This window comes from Gopherus evgoodei, chromosome 14 (assembly GCF_007399415.2).
Source record: "Gopherus evgoodei ecotype Sinaloan lineage chromosome 14, rGopEvg1_v1.p, whole genome shotgun sequence".
In the NCBI taxonomy this organism is placed as follows: Eukaryota; Metazoa; Chordata; order Testudines; family Testudinidae; genus Gopherus; species Gopherus evgoodei.
In genome coordinates, this window is record NC_044335.1 from 11167720 (window position 1) to 11177455 (window position 9736).

General features: G+C 41.1%; 1 protein-coding gene across 1 annotated transcript; it reads left to right on the forward strand.

Annotated features, from left to right (window-relative positions):
• Positions 1-359: 359 nt before the first annotated feature.
• Positions 360-8758, forward strand: LOC115634987 (aurora kinase C-like). Its single transcript, XM_030533156.1, has 7 exons — positions 360-507; positions 1751-1808; positions 2574-2765; positions 4378-4516; positions 5149-5297; positions 6314-6488; positions 8564-8758. The coding sequence occupies exons 1-7, from the start codon at positions 360-362 to the stop codon at positions 8735-8737; spliced, it is 1035 nt and encodes a 344-aa protein (XP_030389016.1). The 3' UTR covers positions 8738-8758.
• Positions 8759-9736: the final 978 nt, after the last annotated feature.

The following is a 9736-nucleotide window of genomic DNA, read 5'->3' on the forward strand; positions in this document are numbered from 1 at the left end:
TTTAAAAGGGCCTTATTTTCAGAGGGAGGGTGCAGAAAAATTGGGGCTGTTCTAAAATTAGGTATCCAAAATCAGTAACCACTCCTGAAACAGCATGAAGGCCAAAGAATTCTAGTTTCATTCTCTTACCCCATTATATCCATGCTAATAGGAAACTTCCTGAAAGTGAGATGTTAGGATGGGGGCTGGGCAGTGGCAGGCATTTAAATCAGAGGGGAAATGGAGAACAGCCAGGTGAAGAGAGCAGTGGACTGACTACACACACAAAAAAGAGAGTCCCTGCCCCAAAGAATTTTTAATCTAATCTCATGGTGTTCTTATCTCTTGGATTTTCACTGTTGAAGTTGTCTCCAAGGCCAATGACTGTAAGCAGCTCAGATGTGGACCAAAAGAACATGAGAAAACATTTGAGTAGTTCCTGCATTTCAGTGTTTTCCTGCAAGGGGCCGTCTTCTCCAACAATCAAGAATATCATAAGCAAAGCCAAAGCAGGATCAGAGTCTAAGGGTATGTTGCTTACTCAGACTATAGCTGGACTCATCCCACAGATTATGTGGAAATAGGAATTTTCCAGTTCCCAGACATCCTGAAGGGGTCACCCACTTGCCAAAGAACTGCTTACAATTTCAACCATAACTTCAAAAAAATAGTCAGGGTAGTGGAGTTGAAATTGGTCAAGGAGTAATCTAGCAGTTATTTGGCCAGTGACGACTTTGGTGGTGGGAGAGTGAAATAGGATTCTCTACTTCTATTAAAAATCTGGTTGAGACTTGATTGGCTCTGAAAGCTTCAGATGTAGCCCCTAGTCCTATAACTTCCACTGTTAAGTAGTTTATGTGCACCAAGAAGCTTGTGAAATGCCTTCTTTGCTTAAAAAAAAACCTGTAAGCCAGGTGACAACAGCAGAAGTAACTGAAATAATGGTGCTTTTTCAGGTGGTCAAAAGCAGCCTAGCTAAACTACAACAAACCAGGCAAGGATAGGCTGCTCCACCCTGTCAATAACTTGGTTTCAATTAGTTCCTGAGCAAAGAAGTGTTGCTTCCCAGTTCATGGTCTCTTATTTTATAAAGAAAGGCAGAAACAATACAAATGTCAGTAATATGTAAAGGGCAGTTCAGCCTTAAAAAGAACTCTCAGTATTTAATGGTACAAAAGACACAGGACCTTCTACAAAGATACAAATGAGCCTTTGAAACTTTTTTAATGGAGTGTTTATTCCTAGTCAACTGGAGCTCCATGTACAAAGAGGCATAAATTGGCCCAGAGATAATTGCTTATTGTGCTCCAGACACCTTTAGACTGATTGATTAATAAAATTAGGTGCAATTTTCCTTTAAAGACAGTCTGATATTCCCCCTTGACTTTTACATTAAACATGCTAGTAGTTTCAGTGATCATCTTCCTATTCAAGGATGCAAGAGTTGCCTGGGTATGCCAGTTTCTTCAGTCCCCTTCCATCATGAAATAGCAATCAGTGTTTTTCCTCTGCGCTCTGGTCATTACTCACCCACCCCTTCCATCTTCATCCTTTTGTTTTAAATTGCACTTTATTGCCACCACAATTAGTGGGTGACGTTTTGTCTAACACTATGTCCAAACATTCCTAGGGCTGTTTTCATTGTAGAATTCCTACTTAGTGAAGACTTCCTTCCCCCATTCATCCATCCAAAAGCTCTCAGATCCACTGTACAAGCTACAGCATAGAAAGACACAATTTCTGTTCTAAAGGTGAGGCATTTGTTTTACAGATGAGGAAAATGATTCAAAAATGGATGCCAAACGTACTTCTGTTTCTCAGCTGCCCAGGTAACTATTCAGAAAATATCTCAGTATGCTGCTTCTGGAGCATTAATATTGTTTGCTGTAGAAGTCTCCAGATCATCCCAAACCTCTAGATACTACAAAACTACTAGCTTTTTTTCTATGTAAGAATTGTCTTGCCAATTTCCTGAGTTGGGTTTAAAAGATACAGATATTTCAAGGGCCTTTCCCCTAAGATATTCAGAACTATATCTTACATTGCAGAGAATAGTATTTAAGGCCTATATTTTTCAGAAATGAGCATATGCAAAAGTGCAGACACTTGTATGTGAAATCATGGCAGATGTGAGCATACATGGGCAGTCAAGTATCCAGCTGTCCATTTGCATATACAAATTCAGCACACTGCACATTCAGGTGCATGTATGACCTTGATAACCTGAGCTCTATTTTTTTTTTCAGTAACTTGGTAATTAGAATTGAGTCTACCAAGACTTTATTTATACACATTTACTTTGCTAAAATAGTAGGACTATTTTAGCATGGAGGGCTTACACTGGGGAAAGGCTCTGTTTTAGGCTGCGTTGGCTGTCTTCAGTAACTTTGTCTACTCATTCACTTATATTCTATCATATCTAAATGTAGTAAATACGAAACTTAAGCATGTAGAAATATATTGACACCCTCATGATAGGGCTAAGCAGGTGCAGTGACATCTGTTTTACACTAAGATTGAATTTGACTGATATTTCTCCATTACTGGGAATTACTAATGTTATAATTTAATACTGATTCTTATTCTGCATGCAGGAAAATGTGGTGCATTGATGACTTTGAAATTGGGCGGCCACTTGGGAAAGGTAGATTTGGAACCGTTTATTTGGCTCGTGAACAAAATACCCACTTCATCCTAGCCCTAAAAGTCATCTTCAAGTCTGCCCTTGAGAAATCACAACTGGAGCACCAGCTCCGAAGAGAAATAGAAATTCTGAGTCATCTCAGGTAAGAACCTGTGCTGAAAGTTCCACTCACTGGTTATTTTATGTACTAACAGTCTGAGGAATGCTGGTATCCCTGGCTGACTTAGTCTTCGCACCCTCCATTTTAGCAAAAGCCAGACAGCAGTTCATTCTAGACCACCCTAGTGGCAAGCTCAACAAACTGGAGCCAGTCTTCTGGGTTGCCTTTTTGGTGATACAGAAAAGTGGAAAACGTGATTATCTTACTTCAAAACAACTTAACCTGAATTGGTGAACTTGAGAAATGGGAAAGAAGGTAGAAGTGCCCTCATTAGTTTGTCATATGAGTGAGGAAAATCTGAGATCTATTCCTACAAACTACACAGATAATTGCTATCCTCTAAGAAATATACAGCAAACAAAATGGTGTGCTGCTGGTGGGCCTCACTCTCCACTCATGCCCCCAAGAAATTGTTCCATTGCCTTTTTCAGTCATCTATTTTAAGGCTAGAATCTTGAGGGTCCTAATTCTGATCACTGTTCAGTTGTGAACTAAAGAGGATCTCATTGGGAAAGCTGAGATGTCTTGATTTCTAACGTGGTTCAGTTGTGCCAATCTCAGCATGCCTCTGACTAACCTAATTCCTGACTGCCACAGTTACAAGGCTAACTGCCTCTGAGCCCTTCTCTGAGCGGAGTTCACCCCCTCAGGTGTTAGGCCTTCTCCCACCAACTCCTAGATGACAGTACCCTGTGTATGATATGTGCTCACCCCAATAGGCCCAAGTAGGGTTGGGTACCTGCAGTTCTTCCCTTTTGGGAGCTTGTGACTAGTAGAGTTTAATCTTAACAGCATGAACAAACCATAAGACAAAAGTTTGTTAAAGCAACAAAAGGGCTACCTACATATCTGTCTTGCCTTAAAGGCTTGCCGTCCTTAGCAGAGACTGTACTCAGGTCTAATATCCCAGACACTCAACTTCTGGAGCTTGGCTTCACCCTCCCTCTCTTGAGTGACTCTTTATCCAGCCCCAAGTCTTATTGCTCTCCTGTGTTTTCTGAGCATAGTTAAACCAGTTCAGGTAGCTCAAGAAGAGTGGGAGTAGTAACATTAAAGTCCATATTTCTGGATGCTTGCTGAAAGTCTGTCATCTGGGCAATTGTCCTGGCTTCCTGCATTTCCTGACAATCCTATTATCAAATAAACTCAGTGCAGTAAACATGCCAAAAGCCAGGTCACATACAGCATTCATAAATTGTCACAGAGCTGTTCCAAATCCATCACACTAACCCTGGGGGGAATTCTCTAACCTTTCCCCCACAGACCTCTGAAATAACAAGCACCATTTCTACAGCATGGCTTCTACTCCTGTTAAATCAGCAGCCAATGCTACTTAACTTCACTTGTTCTATTGTCATTCTGTTAGTAACGTATTGACTGTTTTTTACATATCTGATCCATTTAATTCATCACTAGACCAACTAAACCATGGGATTATTATTTTCCCACATGTGCAAGCTTTCATAACACTCCTGATCCAACTGAATAGGAATGTGGTGGTGGGAATCAAGAAACTAGCTTAACATCTGGCTTCAGTGTTGTGATACTTGTTTGATTTTCAACTACCAAACATGACCTTTCTGGCTTTTTTTAGACATCCAAATATTTTGAGATTTTACAACTACTTTCATGACAGAACACGGATCTACCTGATGTTGGAATATGCTCCAGGAGGGGAGCTGTACAAAGAGTTGCAAAAACATGAGCATTTTGAGGAGACTAGAACTGCCACGGTGAGTAAAGTGTTGATGCTGCTTATGTTTTGTGAAGGGGAATGGAATCTCATCTTGGAACAATAATGTATGCACTGTAGACATAACACGCTGCATTTGTATGCAGAACAAATCATCTTGCCTAAGTAAAACTAGCTGGAAATATCTTGCTCACAAAGTGTCTTGTGTGACTGCCGATGTTCCAGTTCCTGGATAGAGCCAGGAATTGCCAAGATGTGGCATGGCTTCTTTCTAATCTTCAAAGTTTCAGTACATCTATCCCTGATTTTATATAGTACTACCATTAGCTTTCTAAGCCACTCTTACAAGCAATATCAAAACAATCATATAATCACAGGGTTGGAAGGGACCTCAGGAGGTCATCTAGTCCAACCCCCTGCTCAAAGCAGGACCAATCCCCAGACATATTTTTACCCCAGATCCCTAAATGGCCCCCTCCAGGATTGAACTCGCACCCCTGGGTTTAGCAGGTCTATGCTCAAACCATGGTAAATATCAAACCAAATCACTCACTGCTGAGCCACAACAAGGTTTGTATTTAACTTACTAGGCTAAGTCGTATTTCCTATAGAAAACCACTACATAAACTGTGTTTGACTGTGTAATTCTCTTGGGTGAGGCACATTCTGCAGTATGTAGAAGAAATATCTGATGCTCTGATATACTGCCATGCTCAGAAAGTGATCCACCGAGATATCAAGCCTGAAAACCTCCTGCTAGGACTTAAAGGGGAACTGAAGTTAGCAGACTTTGGTTGGTCCGTGCATGCTCCGTCACTCAGGTGAGTCTGACTCCTCTTTTCAGTGGTAAGACCACTACTATAAGGATTCAGTCTCTATTCAACTGTCCTGTATTTCCAGCTCCTCCACTGACATTTTAGTAAAATCTGTCTAATATCCTAATTCTCTCATCTTGATTCACTGATGCCACATAATTGTCTCCAAAGAAATGAACTGTGGACAATCACTGGATTGTGACACCACTGATGTTGAGCAAGGAGGAGCAGGATTGGTTCAAGGTTGTGTCCTTGAATCCTCAGGGCCTCCACAAAGGCATGAAAAGTATGTTCCTTGTGTCCTGCTTTGCTTCCACTACATGGTCCTTGAGACAGCATGAGCAGAGAGGAGGTCTGTCGGCAGCCCCAGGACCAACAGCTGAGAGAAGCTCTCCTTCAAGGCTGGCTATCTCTATGCCTTGACTGGCACTTTGAGGAAAGAATGCAAAACCATCTATAGGGCCTTTCTTAGGTATTAGAATCTTTATTTTTTTCCAACGATTCTTGCGACACAGACTATAGTCTGAAATATTACTGTCATGGAGCCATATAAGTGCCTCTTGTCTTTCATGAAGCACTAAGAGAATGTTTTTGACTCTGCAGTCCAACCCCTCATGTAGCTTCTGTTCGACCTAACCTAGATCTTTGGCTTCAGGAGTTATGTCTTAGTCCCCAGTCAAAACTATTCCTTTAGACTGAAACTTAAGAAACTGTGTACACAGAGTCACCCATCTTGCATACACAATTTTGAAAGTTTGGGCCTCAATTGGTCAAAGTTAATTGCTGGGTAAGAAAAGCACTTCCTAGGATTGAGACAGAAGTTAATCTACTTTCCCCACACCTAGGCAACAAAGCTGATATCCTACCTAGGGCAAGATCTTCAAAACTGCTCAGATTCTAGTGGGTCCAAATCTGGCCCCTAAAGTCTTAAACTGGGTGTGGATGTACGTAGTAAATCAGTTATTGATAAATTTACCTTATTTTAATGCAAGAAAATGACTGGTGATTTATTTTTTAAACAGGAGGACAACATTTTGTGGCACGACAGATTACCTTGCCCCAGAAATGATTGATGGGAGAACCCATGATGAAAATGTTGATGTTTGGTGTGTTGGTGTTCTGTGTTTTGAATGTCTTGTGGGGTATGCACCATTTGAAGCACCCACCCGCAATGAAACATATAAAAGAATTGCAGAGGTAAGCTTTCCTAAATCCATGGAAGAAGTTACTTGGTTTTGAGAGCAAAGAATCTACTCCCACAGGCAAACAAATAATTAGCCTTAGAAGGATTTTTTTTTCTAATCAGTGAAAGCTGATTTCATGGTATGCACAAACTAATGAAATAATAGCTTAATTGATCAAAGTTTACAGATAGGCAAAATAAGAAAAATGCTGCTTGAGAACTTTCTGCTTTAAGGATATTTACTTTGTATATTTTGACTGATGTTGACAAATTGTGTTTTAATGGTTATAAAGATTTAACTTTTTGAATCTTGCCATCTGTCATTAAATTGTCTGATTTCCCACCCTCCCATAATTTTCTGCAACTGTGAAAATTTAAATTGATAAAAATGGAAAAAAGCTTAAACATTTGATACTTATTGAATTATATAAAAAATCAAATTCTGGGAAGCCTACAAATATCCTAATCATATAAAAGATTAGACTAGGAACTCACAACTGTCAGCACCGCTGATAACCAGGCCAATAAATTCTCTTCTTTAGAATCAGACACTGCTTGGGTTTTGATTTTGTTGGCATCAAACATGACTGGTAAAGCACTGTCAGAGTGCATTACACAGAACTGGGCATCCTGTTTGATACCCTCTCTGTATTCATTAGGACCCCTGACATTCCCAGTTAAAATATTCAAAACAATGTCAAAATAACATTGTTCATTACGAGAAAATCCTGGTTACCATTTCTCTCTTCAAAGTCTGTAGTTGAGCAGGGTTGGATAAAGATGCCTTCAGAGCACATAGACTCATTCTTAAATCAACAAGAGTCCTTAAATAGTAATGCGAGGCACTCCCTTTTAACAAAGTACTCGTCAATTGTGCTACCTAGTTACTAAAAATAGCACAAACATACTGTGGCACTTCAACTGGCAATACATGTGGCAAAACTGTTACATCTAAATTAGATGTGTTTCAGACAGCTGCTCCTTTTTTGTACAGAATTTAGGGTAAAAAGTGGTGACAAGAAGATGTAAACGGGATCATCTTGGATATAGATCTGGGGCCTTGTCTTGTACCCATACTAATCTACTGGAATTTTGCCATTGATCTGAATGGGAGCAAGACTGAGTCTGTGATTTCTTTTCTTTTCTATCTGCAAAATTGACATGGTGGAGGAGGGGGATGAACAAATGTAGATAAATATATTGAAGACTAGGGATATAGGTACAAAATGTACCAGTTGGTTCTAATACTGGCCTTATTCAATGAAGATTACTCTCCTTCATTAATTCTGTCTTCCACACTGCTCAGTACAAAACGTCTCTTTAAAATTAAGCAGCCAACCAATTTATCCCTTGAACACTATCAGCTAGTGTCCTTGACGGGGACTCTAATGTGCACACTGTATCGCAGATAAGTGGAAGTGTATTATGTCAGAAATATCTATCTTATTTTGCACATTAATGAGGGTTAGAAGTATATCAGATAAAGTTCTTGTGATTTGATCTATTCTGTGGCTGCTGTGACAATGATCTGGTATAGGAGATATTACAATGTAATTCTGGAGCACACAAAGAATCTTACTTTTTATTGAAATTCAGTTGTTAGCGTATAGTTGGGTTATAACTTATGACGACACCAGACTTATGTGCATTCCAAATCTAACTGTCAATAACAGTCTTGCATGTTCGTAGTCTTTTTTTGAAGACACTAATTTACTATCATGGAATTACCTGGCTTTGGTAGTATTGTTACATCACTCATTACCCATTAAGCAGTAGTTTTTGTAGCTGTGAAGACTACAAAAAACTTGATGACTGCTTGGTGGCTAGTGTGCTGAGACCATAGTCTATTGTACTGACTAATGGTGTCTCCTGTGTCAATTTGTCATATAGTTTGATAGCTTGCAAAGGTTATCTAAAATAATCTCCCCACAACCCTTTCATTCTGTTTGTACAGCACCTAGTGCACTGGGGTCCTGGTCCATGACACAGGCTCCTAAGTGATATTATACGATTCATTGTACTTGCATCATACCGGCTGTTACCTTGTGGAGCTAATATTGTGTCTTTTTTCTTTTTTTTTAATTTCAAGGTTAAATTCACATTTCCCACATGGGTGCCTGATGGTGCCAAGGACCTTATTTCAAAAACACTTAAGCGCACTCCTTCATTGAGGCTCTCTCTTAAAGAAATAATAAAACATCCATGGGTTAAGAAGAACTCAAGGAGGATTTTCCCACCAGTTTATAAAGCAGCTGAACAATAAATTTGTGCTTCCAAGAGAAGACACTCTCACTCTGTTATATTGACTACTTGTGCTTTTTTGAGATGGCTGGATTTATTTTTTAATTCAGTTAGGAATTCAGTTTATCAGAATGAACAGGAGTGGGAAGTATTAGACACTAAAGTAGAGAACTTTTTGTGATGCTGGAAAGAAAAAAAACACTAGTGGGGGTCTTAAGGCTCAGGATTGAGAGGTGGTGGGGAAAATAGCTTCAGTCCTGAAGGTAATATTTAAATGGTTAATTCACTTTTAGAAATAAAGCAAGTGCTGCCACTAACTATAGTAGTTTGCTTTTTGTATAAACTTAATTTCATAATTGTGCTTTCCCTGCCTCCGTTCAATCTGATGTTTCCATATAAGCTTTGAGAGCATCTGCTCCCTTCATGCTTCAAATGAACCTTCTGCATCCTAACCGCCAGCTTTTCCTATGCGTCACGGGTGGTGGAGTCCATTAACTTTGCAATAGGTCACACACACCCCCTTGCCTCGAGTCTGCACATAACGCTGCCCCGAGAGGCCAGTGGCGTTGGTTGTGTAAGAGGGCGAGCGAGCTGTGCTGCAGCCAGGGGGCGGGACAAGTCCTGCCTGCCCCGCTCTGCAGCGCCGAGCCCGAGCTGGTGATAACGAGCGAGTCCCTTACACTGCAGCGTGCACCCCCGCCTCAGGGCAATGCTGAAGGGACTTGTCTTCCCTCCCACGCTGGGCCCCACTCGCCTCCCTCCACACACCGCCCCCGCCAGGCCAGCGCGGGAACAACACGCTCTGTGACCGCAGGAGTCACTGCCAAGGCTGCGCAGCCGCATGCGCGAGAAACACCCACGCGGGGGGATAGGGTCTTGCGAGGTTAGCCCGCCTGTACGGTACGCATGCGTCCTGAGTGCAATTATGTCACGAGACAGTCGCCTGCCCGCGCGTCTGTCTGAGGTGGGGAGCCAGCGCAGCACGTGGCCAACTGCGTGTCCTTCCGACGAGTGGCGCTTC

What these genes read in the sequence shown, in the direction of transcription:
- LOC115634987 (XM_030533156.1), top strand. Translation starts at nt 360, where the DNA reads ATGACTGTAAGCAGCTCAGATGTGGACCAAAAGAACATGAGAAAACAT. An exon ending in AGGAGACTAGAACTGCCACG is followed by an intron (nt 4,517 to 5,148) that starts GTGAGTAAAGTG and finishes CACATTCTGCAG; the next exon opens with TATGTAGAAGAAATATCTGA. An exon ending in CATATAAAAGAATTGCAGAG is followed by an intron (nt 6,489 to 8,563) that starts GTAAGCTTTCCT and finishes TTTAATTTCAAG; the next exon opens with GTTAAATTCACATTTCCCAC.